The sequence below is a fragment of the Pipra filicauda genome, unplaced genomic scaffold (genome assembly GCF_003945595.2).
Source record: "Pipra filicauda isolate LSUMZ 115617 unplaced genomic scaffold, ASM394559v2 scaffold90_size2875636_pilon, whole genome shotgun sequence".
Classification (NCBI taxonomy): domain Eukaryota; kingdom Metazoa; phylum Chordata; class Aves; order Passeriformes; family Pipridae; genus Pipra; species Pipra filicauda.
In genome coordinates, this window is record NW_024105098.1 from 613006 (window position 1) to 635719 (window position 22714).

The 22714-nt window shown below is 58.1% G+C and overlaps 4 protein-coding genes across 7 annotated transcripts; 3 read left to right on the forward strand and 1 right to left on the reverse strand.

Annotated features, from left to right (window-relative positions):
• Nucleotides 1–4839: 4839 nt before the first annotated feature.
• Nucleotides 4840–6859, reverse strand: FBXL12 (F-box and leucine rich repeat protein 12). Of its 2 annotated transcripts, XM_027724790.2 has the most exons (4): nt 6706–6859; nt 6555–6627; nt 6063–6356; nt 4840–5993 (listed from the first exon to the last, which is right to left on the reverse strand). In XM_027724790.2, exons 1-4 carry the CDS (start codon nt 6795–6797, stop codon nt 5583–5585), a joined length of 870 nt encoding a protein of 289 aa, XP_027580591.1. In that variant the 5' UTR covers nt 6798–6859; the 3' UTR covers nt 4840–5582. The 2 variants fall into 2 exon arrangements, with proteins under 2 accessions (XP_027580591.1, XP_027580590.1); XM_027724789.2 differs by having other exon boundaries at nt 4840–6356; nt 6706–6856.
• A 3352-nt stretch (nt 6860–10211) lies between these two features.
• ESPNL (espin like) lies at nt 10212–14426 on the forward strand. 3 transcript variants are annotated; one of them, XM_039391122.1, is made up of 4 exons: nt 10212–12306; nt 12690–12795; nt 12885–13055; nt 13123–14426. In XM_039391122.1, the coding sequence occupies exons 2-4, from the start codon at nt 12706–12708 to the stop codon at nt 14353–14355; spliced, it is 1494 nt and encodes a 497-aa protein (XP_039247056.1). In that variant the 5' UTR covers nt 10212–12306; nt 12690–12705; the 3' UTR covers nt 14356–14426. The 3 variants fall into 3 exon arrangements, with proteins under 3 accessions (XP_039247056.1, XP_039247058.1, XP_039247055.1); XM_039391124.1 differs by having other exon boundaries at nt 10212–12795; nt 12885–13082; XM_039391121.1 differs by having other exon boundaries at nt 10212–12795.
• On the forward strand, nt 14148–18634 carry KLHL30 (kelch like family member 30). The gene is made up of 8 exons (XM_027724785.2): nt 14148–14216; nt 15164–16000; nt 16082–16250; nt 16443–16529; nt 16751–16906; nt 17001–17189; nt 17741–17886; nt 18203–18634. Exons 2-8 carry the CDS (start codon nt 15227–15229, stop codon nt 18452–18454), a joined length of 1773 nt encoding a protein of 590 aa, XP_027580586.1. The 5' UTR covers nt 14148–14216; nt 15164–15226; the 3' UTR covers nt 18455–18634.
• Nucleotides 18635–19410: 776 nt separating this feature from the next.
• ERFE (erythroferrone) lies at nt 19411–21387 on the forward strand. Its single transcript, XM_027725007.2, has 6 exons — nt 19411–19789; nt 19924–20102; nt 20196–20304; nt 20377–20467; nt 20579–20657; nt 20979–21387. Exons 1-6 carry the CDS (start codon nt 19411–19413, stop codon nt 21075–21077), a joined length of 936 nt encoding a protein of 311 aa, XP_027580808.1. The 3' UTR covers nt 21078–21387.
• Nucleotides 21388–22714: the final 1327 nt, after the last annotated feature.

Here is a 22714-nt window from a genome sequence, read left to right on the forward strand (position 1 = left end):
GTAACCATTTTTTCTATGTGGTGGTGTGTTATTTCCAAGTTTTACCTCAGTACAATTGCGACTCAAGCGGGCTTGTTTTCTTCGATTTCCCCCTGCACTGTTGTAAGGGAGTGGCTCGAGCAGTCTTACATTTTCCCTGCTGAGGTTTTAAAACCATCTCTGTGAGGGGTCCCCCTGAGCCACCCCTATTCCTGCGGGGGCTCTCCCTAAGCCCCTCGCCCCTGTGAGGGATTCCCAGTCCCTCTGAGGGCTCCCCCTATCCTTGTCAGGGATCTTCCCAAGCCCCCTTCTCCCTGTGAGGGATCTTTCCGAGCCTCCCCATTCCTGTGAGGGGTCCCCCCATCCCTGCAAGGGGTCTCCCTCAAGCCCCCTCCCCCCGGTGCTCACAGGCTGAAGAAAAGCTTCTCGTTTATTCCCAACACACAGGAAGCCACAGACAACACGAGGATGGTGGAGCTGAAGAAGACATGGACGCGCTTGTAGAGCGTTGGGAACCCAAGGGAAGCAGGAACGCTGCAAAACCCACTGCCCACTGAGGGAAGAGACAGTGAGGACGGAAAACTTGGGGAGCTTGTGGGTTTGGGAGGGCCAGGGTGGCCCCCACCCAGCAGGAGAAGAGCAGTGTGGTGCCCAGACCCAGCCAGCCGTGCAGCAAGTACATGTTGGGCGTCTCGTGGGAATTGTGGAAGTGGAACACGGCCACCAGCCCAGCATGGTCGGGATGAATGCTCCCAAAGCCAGGCTGCCGTGCAGCACCTTCCAGGGAAGCTTAGGGCTGCTCCCAGTGTTGGGAATACGGTAAACCAGGGTGGCTGTGAGGGAAAAAGGTCAGGAAGGAGCTGTGCCAGACTGGCCTTTACCTTCACTGGGCACCATGTCATCTGCACCAGGAACACTGGGGCCAGCTGCTGGCCTTGTCAAGGAAGAGCTCTGTCATACAATATCAGGAACCCACCTCAGAATTCAGATGCCATCTCCAGAGTAGAATACATCTGGGAGCTGCTCCCATGCAAAAGGTGTCAGGACAGAAAGGTGTTTCTGGCCTTTACATCCCCTGGGAAGCCTAACATCTACACCACCAACACTGGAGCTAGGTGCTGTCCTTCCCAAGGAAAAGACTGTGTCATACAACATCAGGAATTGACCTCTGAAACACAGATGCACCCTCCAAAATAGAATACATCCAGGGATTGCTCCAAAAGAAAAGGTGCCAGGACAGAAAGCTGTTGCTGGCCTTCACCTCCCCTGAGCAGCCAAAACACTAGGGCTGGGTACTTTTGTTCCACAGGAAAGGCAATGTTATTGTCTTCCAGTAGCCCACCTCTGAAATCTGGATGTCACCTCCAAAACTGAGTTCTTTTGGGGATTGCTCCCACAAAAAATATGCCAGGACAGAAAGCTGTTGCTGGCCTTTACCTTCCCTGGACAGTCAATCATCTGCATCACCAACACTGGGGTGAGGTGTTGTACTTCCCAAATTAAATGTACAGCCACAGTTTTCAGGAACCCACCTCTGAAATTAGGATACTAGACCAAAACAGAGTAAGTCTGGGGATTGATCCCACACTAAAGGAGCCAGGACGTAGAGCTGTTCCTGGCCTTTGCCTGCCCTGGCCACCATTTCATCTGCACCACAACACTGGGTATGGCACCTTTTCTTCTAAGGGTAAAGTAGCATCCTCACTCCCTGCAGGTGAGGGGGTGCTCAGGGGAGGTAAAGCTCAGTAACAGCTTTCTGTCCTGGCCTGTATTCAATTCTGCAGGTGGTATCTGAATTTCAGATATGGGCTCCTCAGTACATATAAAATTACCTTTCCTTGGAAAGTAAAGCACCTAGCTCCAGGGTTGGTGATGCAAATGAGAGGCTGCCCAGAGGTGATGAAGGGCAGCATTAGCTTTCTGTCCTGGTACCATTTTATGGGACCAGTCCCTGAATATATTCAGTATTTGAGCCTGGATCCAAATATGGGAGGTTGGCACCTGAAAATTATAGCAGTACATTTATTTTGGCAAGGCTAGTACCTAGTGCCAGTGTCATGGGGCAGATGGTAGGGTGCCCAGAGGAGGTAAATTCAGCAACACCTTTCTGTCCTGGAACCTTTTTCGTAGGAGCAATTCCCAAAACGGTTCAATTTCTGAAGTTCTATCAAATTTCAGAGGAGGGCTCTTGAAAGATGATAACGTTACTTTCCCTTGGGAAGCAAAGCATCCAACCACAGTGTTCATTGTGCGGACGACAGGCTGCACTGGGGAGGAAAGGCTAGCACCAGCTTTCTCTCCTGGCACCTTTTGTGTGGGACCAATCCTGGGAACTATTCCATTCTATCCAATTTTCAGAGGTGGGCTATCCAATTTTCCAGTTTCCAGAGGTGGGCTCTCAGAAGGTGATAACATTACCTTCCCTTGACAAGGAAAGCACCTACCCCAGGGCCGCTGGTGCACATGATAGGGTACCAAGGGGAGGCAAAGGCCAGCAAAACCTGGGTACATTTTTTTAATCAGAGCAATGCCCAGATGTATTCAATTTTGGAGCCTGCATCCAAATTTCAAAGCAATAATGGGAGGGAAATAAAATCACAGAGGTCGAGGCACAGGCATCGGGAATGTCGCAGAGGTTCAGCTCCAGTGTGGTGACAGAAGAGGGGATGCTCTCGTAAGGGACGTGGCGGAGGTCTGTCTCGGTCAGGCACAGGCGGTGGAGCTGGGGACAGTGCTTGCGGAGGGCAGCCAGCAGTGCCGGGGAGAGGAGCCGCTGCTTGCCGAGGGAGCGGGGCGTGCCCCGCATCCGCAGGCTGCACAGGCTGTCAGGGAGGCGGTGGCGGACCAGGTGCCACAGGGTGCGGCGGGTGATCTGCGGGGGGAAAGGGCCTGGCTGCAGGGGGTGGGCAGGGGAGAGGGGCACCCCTGTCCGCAGGGGGTGATCCCCCCGTTCCCCTCAGCTCCTGCCCGCGGGGGGTGATCCCCCCGTTCCCCTCAGCTCCTGCCCGCGGGGGGTGATCCCCCCGTTCCCCTCAGCTCCTGCCCGCAGGTACCGGGAGGGCCCGGGGGGTCCGCTGGGCTCGGGACCTCCCCGTCTGACCCTCTTCGTTACCGGCAGCCCCCCCGGTGCCTCTTCGCTCCTCCGCGTTAAGCCCCGTGTCTCATCCGATCTGCCTCGCCCCACCATGCCTCTTGTCCCCGAGTCCCCGCTCGGTGCCTCTTGTCCCACATCACCACCCGCTGCTACTTTGCTTCTCGCCTGTACTCCCGATGCGTAATCGCCGGTCTCGCCTCGTACCCCCCTTCTCCTCCCCCGTCAACCTCTCTCATCTCTCAGGCAGCGATCAACCCTGTGCGCCTCTTTTCTGACGCTTCCCCATCCGTTTGGATTAAAAAAGGGGTAAATGCTTAGGTTTCTGAGGGCGTTTCCTCCCAAGTGTGAAAACAAACAGGCCTGGAAGATAGGAAATGGTTTGGAAACGAACACTGAAGGCACGAGCAGATGTGCTTGTCCGAGACAATAAAATGGATTTGGGTCCAATAAAGCACCTGAGTATGACTATTAAATACATACGTGTATGAAATTGTGGTACATGAACATACGGTGTGTGAGAGGCAAAGCAACAGCTTTGTGATTAATGGTCACTCCCTGCAGTGATTGATAACCTAAATTTCATGGTTTCTCTGAGTTTTCTATTCACATTGGGGGCTGTGGACTTGTGCTCCTTTCACGATGCCAAGAGCTGTTTCATGCCCTGGCTTTGCTGAAGGTTTAGCTGTCTCTGTTGGTCATTTATCAGGTATATTTAAAAAAAGGTAGGCTTTGATGTCATGCTGTGCATATGGAAAGCTGGAAGGTGGGGCTGGGGGAAGACCTGTTCAAGTTAAAGGTCAGCAAAAGATGAAATGGAGATAACTGAGAGGAAACCCCCTGAATTTTGAAATCAGAAGGAGTAAATGTGGAGAACAAGCCTCCAAGAGCATCAGTAGGTGCATGAGGAAGGTGAGCAGAACCAGAACTGCTGATTGAAGACCCTTTCAGTCTTTTATTCCCCTAATTTGACTGTGGTCATCAGATATTTGCAGCTCCCCTGCCGCTTCCAAACCTAAAACACCCCACTTTGCACCATGTCAACTTGTAATTGCTGCTCCCTGTTTAGCAGCTGGATGATGAAAAACTGGCAAGTTGGGACTGTGGGATATTAAATTCCATTATTGTGCCATCAGGATCACAAAGATCTTGCTGCAAAGACTGGGAAAACAATGAGGTTCTTGCCACATCTGACTATGCCTTGACTCTGCCTTACTGACAGATTTTTACTGTTCTTAGTTTTCCCTTTTCCTGTTGCACTGTCCCTCCCCATGCCCAGAGAGTGCTGGGACAGAGAGCATTGGAGGTTTTAATGAGGCTAATTCCACCAGTGTTAATCAGTTAACCAGTCTGGGATAAACACAGAGCGGTAGTTATTAAGCCAGCAGCCTTGGAATGCTTTCCAAAGCAGAGCTGGGGCATTTTGCCATTGGATATTTGCCCTGAAGCTATTCTGAGTGGGTTTAGGAACAAAAAAGAGACCAGGGCACAAAGGCCAGGCAACAGCAATGAGGATTTCACCACAGGGAGGGTCACTGCCATCCAGGTCCATCTGAAACCCAACAGTTTATTGCATGACCTGCAGCTGAATGGAGGGCAGGGGGTGTTTGGGGTGAAAACAGGGCAGAAAAACTTAGCTGAGGCATTAGTTCATCCTGCTCTGCTTCCTACAGAATGCTCCTGTTGCAAGGGAGGCTGTCCTAAGGGACGGAAGAGATGCAGAACCAAGTTAGAAAAAAACCAAGCCACCCTAAAAACAAACGTTGAAATTAAACTTAAAAGCTTGATTTTTTTTTTTAATAAATACAGTATTTGCTTAAAATATAGAATAAAATTACGAATAACAACATAATAACGTTTGGTCACTTCTCTGGTGTTAGGATATTGGGAGGGTGGGAAAGGAGGAGGAAGAGAACACAGACAGTAAGAGGTGATGAGGAAACATGGATGTTCCCAGCAAAACCCAGAGGTAATAGCAGCCACAGCAATGCCCGTGGGCAAATGGAATGTCTGGCTCTCAGGACCAGGTGTTCAACCCCCAGCACCAAAATCTGGGGACTGACATGAAGATCTGAATTTGAAGGAAAGGGGAAGGAACTGCAAGTCATGAGTTTTTGGCTGTCAGATCTGTTTTTTCAGTGGTAGGAGGGGAACCTCACTTTGCTCCTTGAATTCTGCCCTCGTTAAGCTGCTGCCTGATCCTCAGCAGTGGAGAAAGAGAAGACAGAGTTTAAACTAGTTATCCCCCCAGCCAGTTTTTGGTCAGTGGGGTTCCCAGAGGCTCAATGTGCTTCCCATCTTTCCTATTCCTCCATGGAAAACAAGGAGGGAGAAACCCTACCAAAAATTTTGTAACAAACTTATTTACGTGACAAGCTTAACGTATTTACATGAAAAACTTAATGTTTTAAGGCCAATGAGAATTCTGTCTCAAAACTATGTAGAAGAAATCAGGCTTTATCCAAAAAAGGAGCACTTCAAGTGTAGAAAGGAAGGATAACATTGCAGGTTGTCAAGGAGTGTGAGATATGGCGCAATGTGGAAAATTCTCCTGAATTTTATGGAGGACTTCATCTTCAAAGCAAGTTCCGCCTAATTTGAGGTGGTTCAGGCGAGGCAGCACTTGCAACAAAGCAATAACAGTACCAAGGGAGACCAAATCATAGAGGTCGAGGCACAGGGTCTCCAGGTGCTCCAGTGTTGCAATAGAAACCAGCCCCCTGTTTGTCAGGAAGTAGGCATTGCTGATTTCCAGGTAGCGGAGCTGCTTCATGTGGCGCCCAATGAATACCATGGCAGCATCACCGATGATGCAGTGGCGGAGAATCAGGCGTTCCAGCTCTTCCAGGTGTGGAGCTGCTGCTTGGATCCCCATATCAGTGATGCGGTAGGTGCCACAAAGGCTCAGTGTCTTCAGGTGGTTCTGTGAGGAAATGTCAAGAAGGTGATGGTCAGAAAAGGTGGGAATGCTGTGGATAGCAAGGTGTTGTACCTGTGGTGGTGGCACCAAAGGGGAGACGCAGAACCAGGCATCGGGAATGTCGCAGAGGTTCAGCTCCAGTGTGGTGACAGAAGAGGGGATGCTCTCGTAAGGGACGTGGCGGAGGTCTGTCTCGGTCAGGCACAGGCGGTGGAGCTGGGGACAGTGCTTGCGGAGGGCAGCCAGCAGTGCCGGGGAGAGGAGCCGCTGCTTGCCGAGGGAGCGGGGCGTGCCCCGCATCCGCAGGCTGCACAGGCTGTCAGGGAGGCGGTGGCGGACCAGGTGCCACAGGGTGCGGCGGGTGATCTGCGGGGGGAAAGGGCCTGGCTGCAGGGGGTGGGCCGGGAGAGGGGCACCCCTGCCCGCGGGGGGTGATCCCCCCGTTCCCCTCAGCTCCTGCCCGCGGGGGGTGATCCCCCCGTTCCCCTCAGCTCCTGCCCGCGGGGGGTGATCCCCCCGTTCCCCTCAGCTCCTGCCCACAGCGGTGGGACGGGCGGCCCGTACCCGGTGAGGGCTCAGATCCACATGTGTCCAGACCGCTCGGTCCTGCGCCAGCTGTTGCCACCGCCGGCAGACCCTGCGGGGAGGCGATCAGCCGTCAGCGCCGGGGCGGGGAGGCGGAAGGCGGCCGGTGCCGGCGCCGGGGGGGCCCTACCTGGCCGCTCGCAGCCGGTCCCGCAGCGGCAGCAGCGCCAGGACCTGCAGCAGCACCGAGTCGGGCAGGGGCGGCCGCGCCGCCTCCGCCATCTTGGCCGTTACCAACAACAGCCCCGGCGCGGCCGTTGCGGCGGTTCCGCGTCACTGCCGGGCAGAGCGGGCAGAGCGGGCAGAGCGGGCAGGGCGGGCAGGGCGGGCAGGGCGGGCAGAGCGGGGCCCTCCGGCGGGTACCGGCAGGGCGCGGGGGCCGCGGGGTTGGGGCTGGGGCACCTCTCGGGGTGTGGGAAACAGCAGATCTGGAACTTGGCCTCCCACTGCCTGGGAGATGCTCTTAGCAGCAGATGGCCACTTCTCCCAGTCGGACCTCTGGCTTACCTACCAGAGCGCGGGAGGGTTTTGCAGGCATCCAAGACCAGTTTCACAAAGGCGCCCTTATTATTTCAGAGAGAAGGTCAGGTCCGTGACTGTTCTCAGTGCTGGGTTCTCAAGCCTATGCACAGTTTGCTGTGAACTCCCCTTGACATCTTACTTTCCGTGTTCACTTATTGGCTTCTAATTCAGCTCTGCACAGTCACGTGCCAGAGCCAGAGCCACATCTCGGCTGCTTCAGGTGCTCAGCAGATCAGGGTTGAACGGTTCATCTGCTTTGGCTTTATGCTGATAGCCGTTGGCATTGTAATTCAAAGGTAGCAGATTCCATAAGCCATAAAAATCCTTTAGGAACTGCTTTTGTTATTTAACTTGCCAAGAAAAAGTATTTTAAGATTCCTTGCTTGAGGCTGAGGGTGGCATTCCCCTGTGGAACACAGCCCTTGGAAAGCACATGCCCCTTGGAAACCAGAGGAAAACCTCTGACCTGAGCTGTTTTCCCCAAGCCAGTGAGCACTGCTCAGTGTTTCCCCCTCCACTGAGCACTGCTCCCAGGGCTGGCACCACCTCCCAGGGCTGGCACCACCTCCACTCCAGAGCAGGCAGTGCTCGACATGCTGGAACTGCTGTGACTGCACTGAAAACCAAGCAGGAGGTGGGAGTAGCTGGCTCTTTCCCCCCATCCGGTCCAGTAGGCACAACCCTCTGAGAGGCATTTATTTATAAATAAATAGCATAATTTATTCTACTTGTCTGAGGATGGAGGGATCCCTGTGTTCAGAGCTACTTGGACGATATTCAAGTAAGCAGGATTTTATAGAGTTTGTAAGCAGAATGTTCTCAGAGCACAAAAAGCAGGGCTCTTTTGGGTTTAAGTGCTCTTTGGAGCTTGATCTGTACTCAAGCTTCGTGTCCTGAAAGCTCTTTTCGGGGTTACTCTTAGAACAACTATTCTTTTCCCTGGATAAAATGGTTTGAATTTCATATGATGGTGTGCAACTTCTAAGAGGAAAACACAGGACCTACTGTATGTGGTTTAAATGTCATTTTTTTACTTCCCAGCATCTTCCATCTCTTGTTTAGGCATTCACGCTTCAACATGCACTTGCTCCAGAGTAAATCAATGCTGTTCTTCCTATTAAGTGACCCAGACCAATCATCCTGAACCTTGGAAATAAATAGTTTACATCTATTTTAAAATTTAGCAAATAATAATTTCAAAATTATTTTGATTGCATCTTTATCTTTTTAATCTTTTATCACACAGAAAGACCATGTTACCCAAAAAGCACATCTGAGCTGCCCACAACTATGTCACTAGGCTATGGCTGACAAATCAGGAGCATAGCCAGTAAAACTCATCAGTGCTTAGGCAGCCCTTCCATCATCTAGACTACACAATTCTAGAATTTCCACTGCATCTGCTTTTTTTTTTTTTTTGGTTCAGAGACAGGGAAAAGAATTAAATTAGCACTGCTATCTCCCAGTTCTGTAATGACTCTTGGAGTTTTTGGGACGTATGCCTTGATCAAGAGCGGGGGCGTAATGGGATCACATTTAGTTTTGGAGTAAAGCTGGAAGTTGTTCACATTCCTTATACAGGCCTCACTAGCTCAGGAGAAAAGTGCAAACTGGTAAGATGAAAACGGGGTGACCAACATCCAACTCATTCCTCTTCTTTTTCATGACTGTGGTGTATGATTTCAATGCAATGTCCTCTCCTTCTTGAAAGGCTCCGTAGATCAAGGTTTATATGCACTTATTCCAAAATGCTTTTTCAAACTACTTCCTAGTTATAGCTGCCACTCTTTTTTCTCTCACTCACAACAGCTGCTATCCAGATGTTTGTTCCTGTTGCATCCACAGGAGTTGTTCATGTTTCAGATGGAGTCAGGGACAAAACTAAGTTTCACAAGGCAGAGGTGAAGGATGAAACCAACCTAAGCAATCCTGCTATGATGCTTTTTCAGTGTTGATGAAAATTTGCAAATGAAAGGCACCAACTGATGCAAGAGGGTGGGATGCAAAGTATAGACTTCCAACCCTTTGAGTCCTTCCAGCTTTGGGGCTGGACGGCTTGTGCTCCCATCTGCTGCACTCCCAGGCAGTGCCATGTGGCCAGGAAGGGGCAGTCACGGGGTATCCTGAGGCCTCTCTAGGCAGGGCTCCCAGGGGTACAGAGGTGCTACCCCAGGGGATCCCGGTCGTGCCCAGGGTGGGGCTCACTGGGGACAAGGAATGATCACCCAGACATTTGTCATGAGTTTAGGGAAAGAGGAGGCTTAGGGAAGGCCGAACTTTGCAAATAGTATCTGCCTGAGAAGAACTCATGTTAATTGTTGGTGCTGCGGGTCTGTAAGCAGAGGGTGTGGATGAGCGGCGTGAAGCCAAGATGGCGGCTGAGCGTGAGGGCTGTAGGCCAGGGGCCGGTGCTGGGCCTGCTCCTCTGCCTTCTCGCCAGCGGCCTGAATGATGGGGCCCGGGGCACCCTCAGCAAGTTTGCTGAGGATCCCACGTGGGCCGGAGCTGCAGAGACACCAGAGGATGACATTGCACCCACGGGGACCTCAACAGGCTGGAGAAAGGGGCTGACAGAGCCTCTGGAAGTTCAACCAAGGCACAAGCAGAGTCCTTCCCCTGGGGAGCAAGAGCCCCAGGCAGCAGGACACACGTCCTGGAAACCAGCTGTGCAGAGTGGGTCCTGCTCAGTGCGATGCTGGCACAAGCCCACCAGCAGCAGGGACCGCCCTGGAAGGGAGCTGGGCAAACGCCGAGGTGTGCAGCCCGCTGCCGGGTGGGCTTTTGTCACAGGCTCTGTCTGTGTGGACGGGGGAGGTCGTGGCTGCACCCTGAGTGTGCCCCTGGGAGCTCTGGGATGTCACCAGAGTCACAATCCCCCTACGACATCACCTGCGGGAGGAAGAGCTGGCCTCGGGGGACTACGTGCGCCGCCTCCCCTTCATCCCCTTTGAACCGGAGCCTCCATGGGACCTCTGAATTAAAACCCCACGAACCTCAGCTGGTTTCTTCTGCTCATTTGCTCCTTGCTGCAGGACTGGGGGAGTGGGAGCTGTGGGAGAGGGTGGGATACGGCTGTGGGAGAGGGTGGGATATGGCTGAAGAACCAGTAGAGAGGGAGGAATGTAGATGTTGGAACTGGGGGAGAATGGCCCTTCCTGGTAGTTCTGTGTTGCTTTGCTCATCCCCATGGAGATGCAGCCAAGAAAGGGAAGATGAAAGGAAAAAGGCAAAGGCAAAGGGGAAAGGGAAAGGGGAAAGGGACATGGGGAGGCTCTCCAGGCTGGCACAGCCCTGGCACAGCCACCGGCCAAAGGGCACCTGCCTGCACTGCTCGTGGGAGAAGCGGCCCCAGCCGGGCTGGGCCTCGTATTTAGGGGGTCTCCTCTGAAGAAGCCCAAGCTGTTCCTGCCCCTCCCTGCAGGGGTTTCCCCAGGAGTGCCAACTTCCCACCCTGCTGCCTCCTCACACATGCCCCTGGGCTGTGCCAGCCTGGAGACTGTGGGCAGGCTGTGCTTTGGGGCTGGCATGGTTGTGCTCCCATCTGCCGCACTCCCAGGTTCCCTTTGGCCTGGAAGGGGCGGTTGCAGAGATATCCTGGGGCTGCCGTGTGCAGGGGTCCCAGGTGTGCACTGGCATTATCCTAGGGGATCCCGGTGGTGCTCAGGGTGTGGGTCCTGGGGATGTCACCGGAGATTCTCCAGTGGGGATAGGGAGCAGAATCCTCCCATGCCCCTATGTTGTGTGCGGAGAGCATTGGAAGAGCAGGACAGAGCAAGCAGGAAGGTCCATTGTGGCCACAGAGGGTGTAGGAGGAAGAGCTGGGCTCAGGGGATGTGCGCTGCCTCTCCTTGATCCCATTTGAAGTCATGCCTCCAGGGCCCCCCTGAAATGAAAGATGTGATGCTGACAGGGGCCTTGCCTGGTTTCCTCTGCCCGTTTACTCATTGCTGCAGGACTGGGGGAGCTGTGGGAGAGGGAAAGCTACAGCTGTGGGAACTTGGAGAGAGAGACTGGGATATGGCTGAAGAACTAGTAGAGAGGGAGGAATGTAGATGTTGGAACTAGAGGAGAGGACCCATCCCTAACAGCTTCTGTGCCACTTTGCTCATCTCTACAGGCATGGAAAGGGAAAAAGAAAGGGAAAGGGAAAAAGAAAGGGAAAAGGAAAAAGGAAAGGGAAATGGAAAGGGGAGAATTTTCTGGGACTCTTTGAGCAGATCCCAAAGGGGCTGGTGTCTGCTTTCCTGAGGACCATGGTCAGGAAGGAGTCTGACATGGAGGTTTGGGGCAGACCTTCCCCTCTCCTCTTGTGGTCCTGCACACCCCCGCACTGTGGAGGGCTGTTTTCCTGGGGGAAGCTCTCCAGGCTGGGGAGGCAGCCCTGGCACAGCCACCTGCCAAAGGGCTTTCAGCAAATTCCCCCCCTCCTACAGCAAAGCATAACATGCACTGGTGCTGCAGCTCTATTGCTTGATGGTATTGGCTCATCCCCGCATGAGAGCCGAGTGTCAGCCCGCACTGAAGCCAGGGAGGGATTGAGAGGCTGAATCTGTAATGGATCCTTGCCAGCCCATCTGTGTTTATAGGCTGTGATCTGCTGCTTCTTGATTTTATTCCAGCCCCTTGATTGAATTTCTCACATGTAAGTGAGCCCCACGAGTCTGTCCTGGCCATATATAATGGATGGCGGTGGAGGAGAAGAACACGAACATGGCTCAATGTCCGTAACAGATGCCCAGGCAGTGGTACAGCAGGTCCCTCTGCTGAAGATCCCCCGCCCACTGCCAGAACCTGCTCTCAGTGCCAGCCAATGCAAAAGCCTTCCTCTGTCCCCAGCCTCAGCCATTCTCCATTGGCCCAGGAGCAGGACAAGGCTTGGAGCCAAGTCACCGAGCCACTATCTCCAGGAACACTGCCAGTTCCACCCACTGAGCCCCGGTGCTGCCACTCGATGCCCCATCAAATATTAATACAACGCTCAATGCCTCTGTGCCCTGCCCCAGCGCTGCAGCCCTGGCCCCTGCCCTCTCCAGGGCTGCCCTACCACTCTGGCCTCCCCTCATACCCCGTATTGCTCATTCTTCCACACACAGGGACTTTGGGGGTGCAGCTGCACCCACTTTTGGGTGTTCCTTGAGCAGGGCAGGCAGGACCAGACCCCCTAACCTCGGCAGGGGTCCCCAGCGGCCAGCTCAGCCCCCCGCAGCAGGTAAGACCCCGCTGGGCTGGGGCAGCGGGCATGTCCCCAGAGAATGCCAGCCCATCACTCCAGAGAGAGGGAGGGCAGGCCGGGGGGATGGGAAGTCCGGAGAAGGGTTGGTGGCCATGAGGTGGCCCTGGGCTCGGCCCTTGGCTGCAGGGGTGTTCCAGTGCATCCCTGGGGGAAAGGGGCCACGGGGACTCCTCAGCTTCTTCTCTGAAGGAAGCAGACCCACCTGTGGGTCTCCCCCGGGGAGGGTTCCCTGCAAGAAGTGGGGTGATGTGTCGAGTCACCCCTCAGCCGGTCATGCCTGGGGGGCCCTGGGGATGTTGGGGCCCACGCCCCCTTGCTGCCCTGCCTCAGGAGGAGGCTCGTGTCTCTGTCCCCCGCAGCTCCTCGGCCCGGCGGATGGACCCCAGCAGGTCGGTGCCGGCGGAGCTGAAGTTCCGCAAGCCCTCTCAGCGGGCCAGGATCCCGGCGCCCTTCCTCGCCCACCCGGTAGGTCGCTGGCTCGGTCCGCGGGCCCCGGCTCGTCCTCTCGACCGCCGTTTAGCCCTTCGAGCCCCCCGTGACTCTGACCCGCGCAGGACGGGGTGGCTGGGCCGGCGGGACCCCCCGGGTCGGACCCCGCGGAGGCGGACGTGGACTCCCTTGTGCCCACGCACGACGAGCGGGGCCGGCTCATCCCTGAGTGGAAGCGGCAGGTGATGGTGCGGCGGCTGCGGGCCCGGCTGTGGGACGAGGCGGCGGGAGGGCAGGTAGGAGGGGCGCGGGGCGGGGAGGGGGCGCGGGCGGTCAGGGGTCGCTAACCTGCTGTCTCCGCAGGATGCAGCCGCATGGAGCTTCTCGCCCTCCCACCAAGCCATGCTGGGCCCCTTCGGGGAGCTGCTGACCGAGGCGGACCTGCATCAGCTGGAGAGGGCGGTAGAGAGCCTGCGGCTGCGGCGACGCGGCGAGGTGTACCAGGGCGAGCTGCGGCGCTTGGCGCGGGAGCTACGCGCCCTCCTGCCCGCCCCGCTGCTCAGCATCTCCGTCCGCAGCCCCCCGCCCGCCCCCGGGCAGCCCCTGCCCCTCTGGTGCGGCCGCCTGGCCGGCGCCGTCAGCAGCCTGGCCGCGCTGCTGGGCCACGTCGAGGGGGTCTGGGGGTCCCGCGCTGTCGCCGCCGCCCCTGTCGCTGACCCCGCTCCCCTCGCCGCCGGCGTGCAGCCCCGGGAGCCGGCGGGCAGCCTGGCGCAGCGGGAGATCCGGCAATGTGGAGTCTGCGTCCGCAGTTTGCGCGGCGCCTTCGAGCCCGCCTGGGGGGCGGCGGGGGCCGCGCCGGCCGGGGGTGGCGAGGCGGAGGCCGCCAGCGACTCGGGCATCAGCTGCGAGGAGGCGTTTTCTGACGGCGGCGGCACGGGGCCGGGGCCGGGGCCGGGGCCGGTGTGCGGCAGCCTAAGGAAGGAACGGATCGTGATGCTCTTCCTGAGCCACTGGAGACGCTCCGCCTACGCGCCCCCCCGGCCCGCCGGGGACCCTCGGCAGACGGCGGGGAGTGGGGCGGCCCGCCTGGAGCGGCAGCGGGCGGCCATTCAGAGGCTCCTGGGCTCCTGGCGGGATGCCGTCTGCCGCCGCCCCCCGCCGCCGCCCCCCGCCCCTGCCCTGCTGTCACCGGAGCAGTTCGTGGCGGCGGCGGGGGGCGGCCCAGCCGAGTACGAGAGTTTGTCGCTGGAGATGTTCATGCTGGGCTATTTCCGCATCTTGGAACAGGAGCTGCCCCCCGAGGAGCGCCGCGGCCGCCACCTGCTCTGCTTCGAGGTGTTCGAGCAGCTGGGCCGGCACGGCTGGCGGGCGGTGCGCGCCTTCCACCGCGCCGTCACCGACGAGATCGCGGCTGGGAGGCGCAGCTGGCGCGACGGCTTCGACGACATCAAGGCACGGTACTTCGGGTCCTCGCAGAGCCCGGCCCAGAGGCCGGGGGAGGCCGGGGAGGAGGGGGAGGAGATTTGCCGATACATCGATCGCAGCTTCGCCTTTTGGAAGGAGAAAGAGGCCGAGATCTTCAGCCTGGAGGAGTGATGCCTGGAGGCGGGCTGCGGAGTGCTGTGGAGGCCGCGGGATGCAATAAACACCTTCTCGGTTCTCTTCTAGCTGAGCGAAGTTTCCCGGGGCGATGGAGAAAGCTGCTGAGCGAGGGGGCTCGCCCCAGCATTTCGATCCCCCCCTCCCCCGGGTCGGGTGTCTCGGTCCCCGGCTGCCGCCGCGTGTTTGCGGCCGTCGCGGAGTGAGATAACGGCCTATATTTACACCGGCACCGGCACTCCCGGCCGGGGGAGCGAGGAGGGGCATCGCGGGGATCCCCGCCTACAGACAGGGCGGAGGGGGCTGCTGTGGGAGCGGGTACCGCCAGGCACGGTGCCCAGCCGACCCCCGCACGAGGGGGAGGCTTTACTAAAGGCAGCAACGCCGCGGGGCGACGGCTCTGCCCGTGCGGTGCCTTTAAGAGCAGGGAGCGGTGTCCAGGTGCTGCCTAAAAATAGCATGTGGCCCCCTGTCCCGGCTAATCCCGTGTCGCGCGGCGTGTCCCTGCCCAGCGCCGGGACGGTGACCACTTCCCTCCCGCGGGCCGGCCGGGGCTGTGGAGCGCTGGTGAGAGCGGGAGCGACTGCGCCAGGGGGACCTCAACCCAGCCACAAATCACCCCCAAAAGGCCGGTCACAGCCCCAGCAGGGCAGCTGCGGCGTGGGGAGGAGAAACCATGGCCTGGGAGTGGGGGCGCTGCGGGGAGCACTTCTGCCACCACTGCTGATCGTGACTCGGGCGCTGGGAAAGCGAGGGGGGTGCCGGGGCAGGGGGAAAGGGAGACACTATCGCCTTTTCCTGGCAGGGAAACCCTCGCCTCGCTCTGCTCGGGTGCTGCCTGCCAGGCCCCGCGGCCATCCTCAGCACCATGGTGAGGAATGTGGACGACTTTGACTTCTGCCTGCCTTCACACGCCCAGGGCGTGCTGGAGGGGCTGCAGCAGCTGCGCACCAACCCTAAACTGGCCGATGTGACACTGGTGGTGGGTGGGCAGGAGTTCCCTTGCCACCGTGGCGTCCTGGCCCTCTGCAGCCATTACTTCTATGCCATGTTCTCTGGAGACTTTGCCGAGAGCATCGCGGCGCGGGTGGAGCTGAAGGAGGTAGATCCCAGCGCACTGGAGATGCTGCTCAACTTCGCCTACACAGGGAAGGTCACCATCAACCAGGGCAACGTGGAGGGGCTGATGCGGACCTCCAGCCAGCTCCACTTCCCTGCTATCCAGAAGGTCTGCAGCCGCTACCTCCGGCAGCAGATGGACGCCACCAACTGCCTAGGTATCTGTGAGTTCGGTGAGAGCCACGGCTGCCCTGAGGTCTCCTCCAAGGCTTGGTCTTTCTTGCAGGAGAACTTTGAAGCCGTCTCTCTGCAGGAGGAGTTCCTCCAGCTCTCCAAGGAGAGGTTGGCCACCTACCTCTCCAATGACCAGCTGCAGGTGCAGGAGGAACGTAGCCTGGTCGAGGCTGTGCTACGCTGGGTACGCCACGACCCGGGGCCCCGAGCTCAGTTCCTGCCCGAGCTGCTGGAGCTGACCCACCTGGTCTCGCTGCCTGACCAGTACCTGCAGAACCTACTTGACACTGAGCCCCTTGTGCGTGACTCAGATGCCATCAAGGCCCTCGTCGCTCGATCCTGCACCATGGTGGGTATCCCCTGCCCCCAAACCCCACTTCCTGAGCCTGGAGGGAGGAGCCTGACCGTTCTGCTCTGGCCTCTACATCAGGGGCAGAGCAACACTGGTGCCCCGAAGAACGCCCCAACCCCACCACAGAAGCTGGAGGAGGTGCTGGTGGTGGTTGGTGGCCGCGTGCTGGAGGATAGTGAAGATGAGGGGAGGGAGCTGGAGATGCCAGCTGCTTCCAGGAACTTTGCCTTCTACAACCCCAAAAGTAGTAAGTGCCCACCTCCCCCTTCACTCTCCCCCATGTTAATTAACCCTCTGTCTACCCCAAAACCACCTCTTGCCAAACTAGTGTCAGTTTGGAGGGGTATTGGTTGAGGTGGGGGATGGGGTTGAAACTGGGGTGGCTTAAGAAGTGCCATTGCTGGCTGGGAGGTCATTGCTTGATTCTGCTGGGTTTCAGAGCGATGGATGGCTCTGCCCGACTTCCCTGATTACAACAAATGGGGCTTTTCCCTGGTGACTCTGAACAACGATGTGTATGTCACAGGTAGGTTCTAGGGCTGCTGGTGCAGGGTGGGTATCTTCAAGAAACAGGGATGGATGGTAGAGGACAAACATGAGCACGAGGCACTAGCATGAGGCCCGAGGCTCCTCTCTGAGCAAAGTCCTCTTCTTACTCCCTGCTTTGGCAAATCCGGATGCTGGCAAGAGATGCCCAGGGACAGCTGCACTCAGAGACAGTGGCCCATCTGACCCGTCTCTCCCCAGGCGGCTCCCGGGGGTCCCAGAATGATACGTGGTCAACGACCCAGGCATGGTGCTTCTGCCCCAGGGACGGCCTCTGGAAGCCCATCGCTTCCATGCTGAGAGCCCGGACAAACCACACCAGTGCTGTCCTCAATGGTGAGATCTACGTCATTGGGGGTAAGGCTGCAAAGACCCTGTGGGTGCTGCTAGGGTGGGGGTTCATGGGTGCCCCAGAGCAGCGGGGTGGCTGCAGCGTCCCGTCACCCTGCAGGGACGACGGTGGACGTGGTGGAGGTGGAGCGCTATGACCCCTACAACAAGAGCTGGTGTGCCATCAGCCCAGCCCTCAAGTACGTGAGCAATTTTGCAGCCGCCAGCTGCTCGGGCAAGCTCTACCTGGTGGGCTCCTGTGCCGTCAAGTACAATGCGCTCACCCTGCAGTGCTACAACCCTGTCCAAGGTGAGAGTGGACCCTGCCACCACAACCCACCAGCACTGTCCTGGGGAGGGTGGTGAGGGGGGGTCACCCCAGGCAGTTGACCCCCTGTGCTTTCAGACATGGTCCTGTGGGATGCGGGCAGGTGCTAACAGGGTGCAGTGATGGCTGCGGCACAGGGAACACGGCTCCAGCAGGAGCACGGCTGCCGGCAGCACGGACCTGAGTCACAGACATCTGACACAGCCTGGACCCGAGCTTTAGTGGAGTGGGATCTCTGGGGCATAGGGGTGGGGGAGGCTGCCTGCCTTAGGAAGAGACTAACCCCCTGTGACAATGCCACCTCCTTGGGTAGCCTCTCCCCCATCCCACAGCACCACTACAAACCATGTCCCCATTCCCTCTGTTTTTTATGCAAGACCCTCGCCTGGGGTGCAGGTCTGCCTGGCTACTCTGCCTCCTCCCTTTCAAATTCCCCCTGAAATAGCCATGGGCTCAGCGATGCTTTTTTCAGTCACTGGCAGCTGCATTGAGAGCCAAGGGTGGGACGTGCTGCTAATGCCTGCTCCTTGCAGATTTGTGGAGTGTGATCACATCCCCCTTCATCCCCAAGTACCTCTCGGCCCCACGCTGTGCCACCCTGCGCGGGCTCATCTACCTTATTGGGGACAACACCAAGAAGGTCTACGTGTACAACCCGGAGGCCAACATCTGGCAAAAGGTTGTGGGATGTGGGGCCAGGCAAAATCACCCTCCCAGGGAGGTGGGGAAGGTGTTCTCACCTGCTCCCCCGGGTGCCAGCACCCCTTCTCCCTCCTGCCCACTCATCCCTTGGCTCTATTAACTCCTGCGGGGCTGAGGATGCCTCAGTCCTTCTTCCCCTGCTCCCCCATCCCTCCTGCACTAGGCACCAGGGGCCCCAAACCTCACAGAGAGGATGGGGCAGGGAGACACATCTGGTGGACAGATGTCCTCTGCAGTGGGAGTGGGAGGTCACCAAGGAGTCCCTGCACATCTCACCCTGCCCCTCAACACAGGTGCAGCTCCTGCATGTGCTCCATGAGAACGGTGGGATGGTGGCACTGGGCGACCGTCTCTTTGTCACTGGTGGCCACTGGAAGGGCATGGATGGGGACTACCGGGTAGAAATGGAGGTGTATGACTGCGCCAAGGATCTCTGGACACGGGAGGGCTCCCTGCCCTGCCTCTGGCTCTTCCACAGCTCCTCCTCCATCTTCATGGACACCTCCAAGTGGACAGAGGCTTTCCAGAGTGACCATGGGTGGTAGGAGAGCCCATCACCCTATGTGGCCGCGCTCCCCTCTCGCATCTCCCTGCGGCCTGTTCAGCCCCGTGAGGGGGGATGGAAAGCCCTCTGCCAGGCTGGCTGGGGCAGCAGGAGTGTGTTTCCCCACCACTGCAGGGAAAAGGCTTTTCCTTATAAACACGCTTTGGCTAATGCTCTCTTCTTTTGGCTTGTGGTTTGTTTTTTTGGTTGGTCGATTTTTTTTTTTAACTGCCTTTCCCCCCTCCAAAACTCTAAAGCTTTTAGGGTATTACATGGCCTCCCAAAGCGTGGTCCATCCCATCAAAGTCAGATGTCGCTGCTCGGGGGTCACAGCCTCTTTCCGCATTCCACTGACATCCAGCATGGAAAAACCCAAGTGGGACCAGAGGAATCTCTTGCCCAACACCCAAAGCTCTCCAGCCCCTCTTTGGCTTAGATTTAAGTGTCAGACTCGCCCCAGTGCCCTGTGGCACAGAATGACAGGAGATAAGCCACATTTTGGATGCTTTGTGTCCTCAGGTGGCCTGTGGCAGGGTGCATAATCCTGGTTTCTCTCCTGTGAGACACAGCATGCGCTCCAGGGAAGCGATCTGCGCTCATGGCGGAGCAGTCAGCACCCTGCTCCTGGTGCGGTGACTGCTGCCCCAGCCCCGTCTCTGCTGGCACCGGTGTTAGAGGGATGGGCGAGCACAAAGCGACGCTTCCCTGTCGGCCGGGCCTACAGCCAGCACGGCTGGACGGCTTAGCTGTCCCGCCTTCGGTTGTTCGCTATTTTAGAAACGTTAAACATGCCCAGGGCGGGGTGGGCACCTCCCACTTTAGGAGCCCCGCGCTGCTCCCCACGGCCACGCGGGGTTTTAAACGCGAGGGGGTCCCCGCGCCCCGAGGGCAAAGCCCGGCAGTGGGGCGGGTCCGAGGCGGGGTCGGGACCGCCCTCCCGGTAGCGGCGGCGGCGGGATGCGGCTGTCGGAGCTGTGCCTGGCGCTCCTCTGTGCCGCCGGCGCCGGCACCGAACCCCCGCGGGCAGCTCGGGAGCGGCGGCCGGGCCTGGGAGCAGCTGCGGGATGGGCGGCGGCGGCGACGGGACGCGGAGGGCCGGGGGCGGCCGGCGTGGACCCCCGGCAGGCGTGGATGCTGCTGGCCGGGAGCCCCGGGCGGGGAAGCGGCGGTCGGGCCCGTGGCGGGCCGGGGGCGGACACGGCACCGGCGGGCGGCCGCTCTCCGGGAAAACCGCCCCCGGAGCAGGGCAGTGTGCCAGGGGCTGCCCCGGACCCCCCAGCCGCCTCCCCCGCCGTGCCCGTGGAGCTCCTGAGGGAGCTGCGGATCCTGCTCAGAGGTACCGGGGCGGGGGTCGGAGGCCAGGGCGGGAGCGGAGGGGGGACAGCGACCCGAGACACACTAGGGCTGGGCAGAGACTGGAAAAGTGGAGGTTCTTTCCTAACGCCGAACCCCGGTGGGGTTTGGGGCCAGGAATAGCAAAGGAGCAGGCAAAGGTGCAGAGGGCAGCCTGGGAAGGGCATAAGGAAGAGGAAGAACGCAGCCCCCAGGCCGGGGCCCATCATCGCGTGAACGCAGCCTTCCACTGCCGAACGCGCGAAGACATCTCCGTGGAGCAGAGAACACGACAGGAGCTGCAGCTGTTCTACATCGTTAGTGCCCAGCCTGCCCCTCTTCCCTGTCTGCGGGGACACCCGCCCAGGCACAGGGGCTCCTGCTCTAACTCCAGCCATTCCCTGTCCCAGCCTGAGAGGGAGGAGATGTTTCACCGTGGCCTAGGGCTGAACCTGACCAGCGGGCAGTACACAGCCCCCATCGCAGGGTACTACACCTTCACCACCACGCTGCACATCGGTGAGCCCTTGGGCAGCCCCACGGCCCTGGCAGGGTGGTCTGGGATGGCTCTCACCCCTGGCTCTGTCCCAGTGCACAGGGAGCCGCCGAAGAAGAGGCAGGGGTGCCGGGGGACGCGCCTGCGTGTGCTGATCTGTGTGCAATCCCGCTGCCAGCACAACAGGTATGGCAGGGAACAGCGAGGGACTCTGGGCCAGGGAGAGGGGAAGGCGTCCAGCATCCCTGGGAAAGGAGGGGGTATGCTCTCCCCAGCACCACCCTCTGTCTTCTGCAGAAATTTGGAGACTTCATCCTGGCTGGAGAGCAGGGGTGACCTTTTCACCATCTCTGTCACCGGAGTCCTTTACCTGCAGGTTAGTGGTGTCAGCACCACTGGGGACAGTACTGGGCAGGAAGGAGCCTTCTGTGGCCCCAGCTCAGACCTGGCTGGGCATCAGGTCTGCTTCTCCAAGCCCCAAGGACACTCAGGGCAGAGCTCTGCTGCTGCACTGTAGCACAGATCATGGCTGGACTGCCCTGAAGCCTTGTGATGTTCTTTTCCCAGAAGGAAGGGTGTGGGCACCTCCACCTCTCAGCTGCTGTGCACAGGGGAGAGATCTCTCCTTGGCTCTGTCAGGTCGTGCCTGGTGCCCAAGGGAGGTGTCCCAGCCCTGCTAAGCCCTCTCTCCCCCCAGGCCGGGCAGTACGCCTCTGTTTTTGTGGAGAACGCTGCAGGCTCTCCCCTCACTGTTCGAAGGGGCTCCGATTTCAGCGCCGTTCTGCTGGGGGTGTGAAGAGGCACCAGGCAGGGCACTGAACTTGTGCCAGGAGCAGCCAGACCCTTCCCTCTGCCAGCCATGATCACATCTCCCTTGCTCAGCACCGAGCCCAGGGAAGACCATTTGCTCTTGCAGGAACTGCAGTCTGGTCTGATACTGCTCATGCTGCAGAACCAGCTGAGGATGAACAAAAGATCATGGAGAAGATGATAATAAAACAGCCTGACAAGGACCTAAAGGCATTCACTTTTAACTAAAGGCTAGGTCTGAAAATTTATCTGGGAAAATGCTGCTGACAGTGGCAGATGTCAGATGGTTGCCTTCTCCTCAGGGCTCAGCTCCCACCATGCCTGGGACAAAGCCCCCCACCTCCATTTTTGCCCTCAGTGGACTTCCCTCCCCTGCCCAATGTCTTAGCAGCCCAAACCAGATTATGGATCACTTTAGCTGCCCTGGAGTGTATGAGCAGTGAATGTTTGCTGGCAGAAGCAAACATCCTGCACATTAATCATTAAAGCAATGTCCCAATAACGCGGCACATCCGATTAAAGCAAATTCTTGTGCCATGGCTTTCCACGCCAGGCGTTCCCTGCCCATGGCACGGGGCCCAGGCTGTGGGCAGCACAGATATGCTCTTTGCTCCAGCTCTGATAGCTGCCTGAGCTGAAGATGGGCACAGGGCTACGTGACCGAGCAAGGGCTGCGGGAGAAGGACCCGGGCGCTTGATTTCTTAGTAGCACTTAGTACTGGGCAAGCTGTGCCAGCAACACCTCAAGATAGCCTGAGCTGCACCCAAGCCCCACCCTCCCCCAGGGATCCGCGCACACAGGCAGGAGGAGGCACCTTCTCGGTGCCAAACCTTGCTCAGGAGGGCTTTTCTGGCCCTGCCTGCTCTTCTCCACAGGCTGCATCTCCTTGAGGAGCCTCGTGAAGTAGCTGTTGCAGCAATTTGTGGGTAACAGTGTTTGGACCGGGGGAGGAGGGCTCCAGCTGTACAGTCTGAATGCTGACCTCCCTCAGGGCAAAGACAACTTCTATCTGAAAGCAAAGCTGTGCTTCTCCCACAGCTGATCTGGTGGGCAGCAGCCTCCTGGCAGGGATGAGGCCCCTGCAGCTCCTGCCCAGCCGAGGAGGTTGGCCCTGGCATCACCTCCCAGTCCCCATGCATGATAAGCCAAGGGAGCCTCACTCTGATCAGCTGCCTCTCTTCCTACTACACACACCTGAAAAGGCACAAAAGGACTCACTGTTCAAGAGTGGGGCTTGCCCAGCTGTAAGCTGTCCTGTGCTTGTGAGGTATCAGGAGCCCAGTGCACTCAAACACAAAACTGAAAGAGCTGATTAATTTGGAGGTACTAGAGGGGTAATTTAACTGTTGGGAGGGGACAGAAGCTCAGTCAGCTCCAAGGGAGAAGAACTGTATGCAGAGCACTTGCACATGGGCCAGCCTGAAGGGTGATCTTGGGAGCTCTCCTCTGTAGCAGGATGCTGCTTGAGCACTGAGCCAAGGCAAGTGCATTTTCAGGAAACCTCCTGCAGACCCCACCCTACCAGGAAATTCAAGCAAGTAATTTTTTTACTTCCACTAAAGCTGGGGCTGAACCTGCCTTTCTAAGTGTCTGGCTACTCCCAACCATGGTGAGACCTGGTC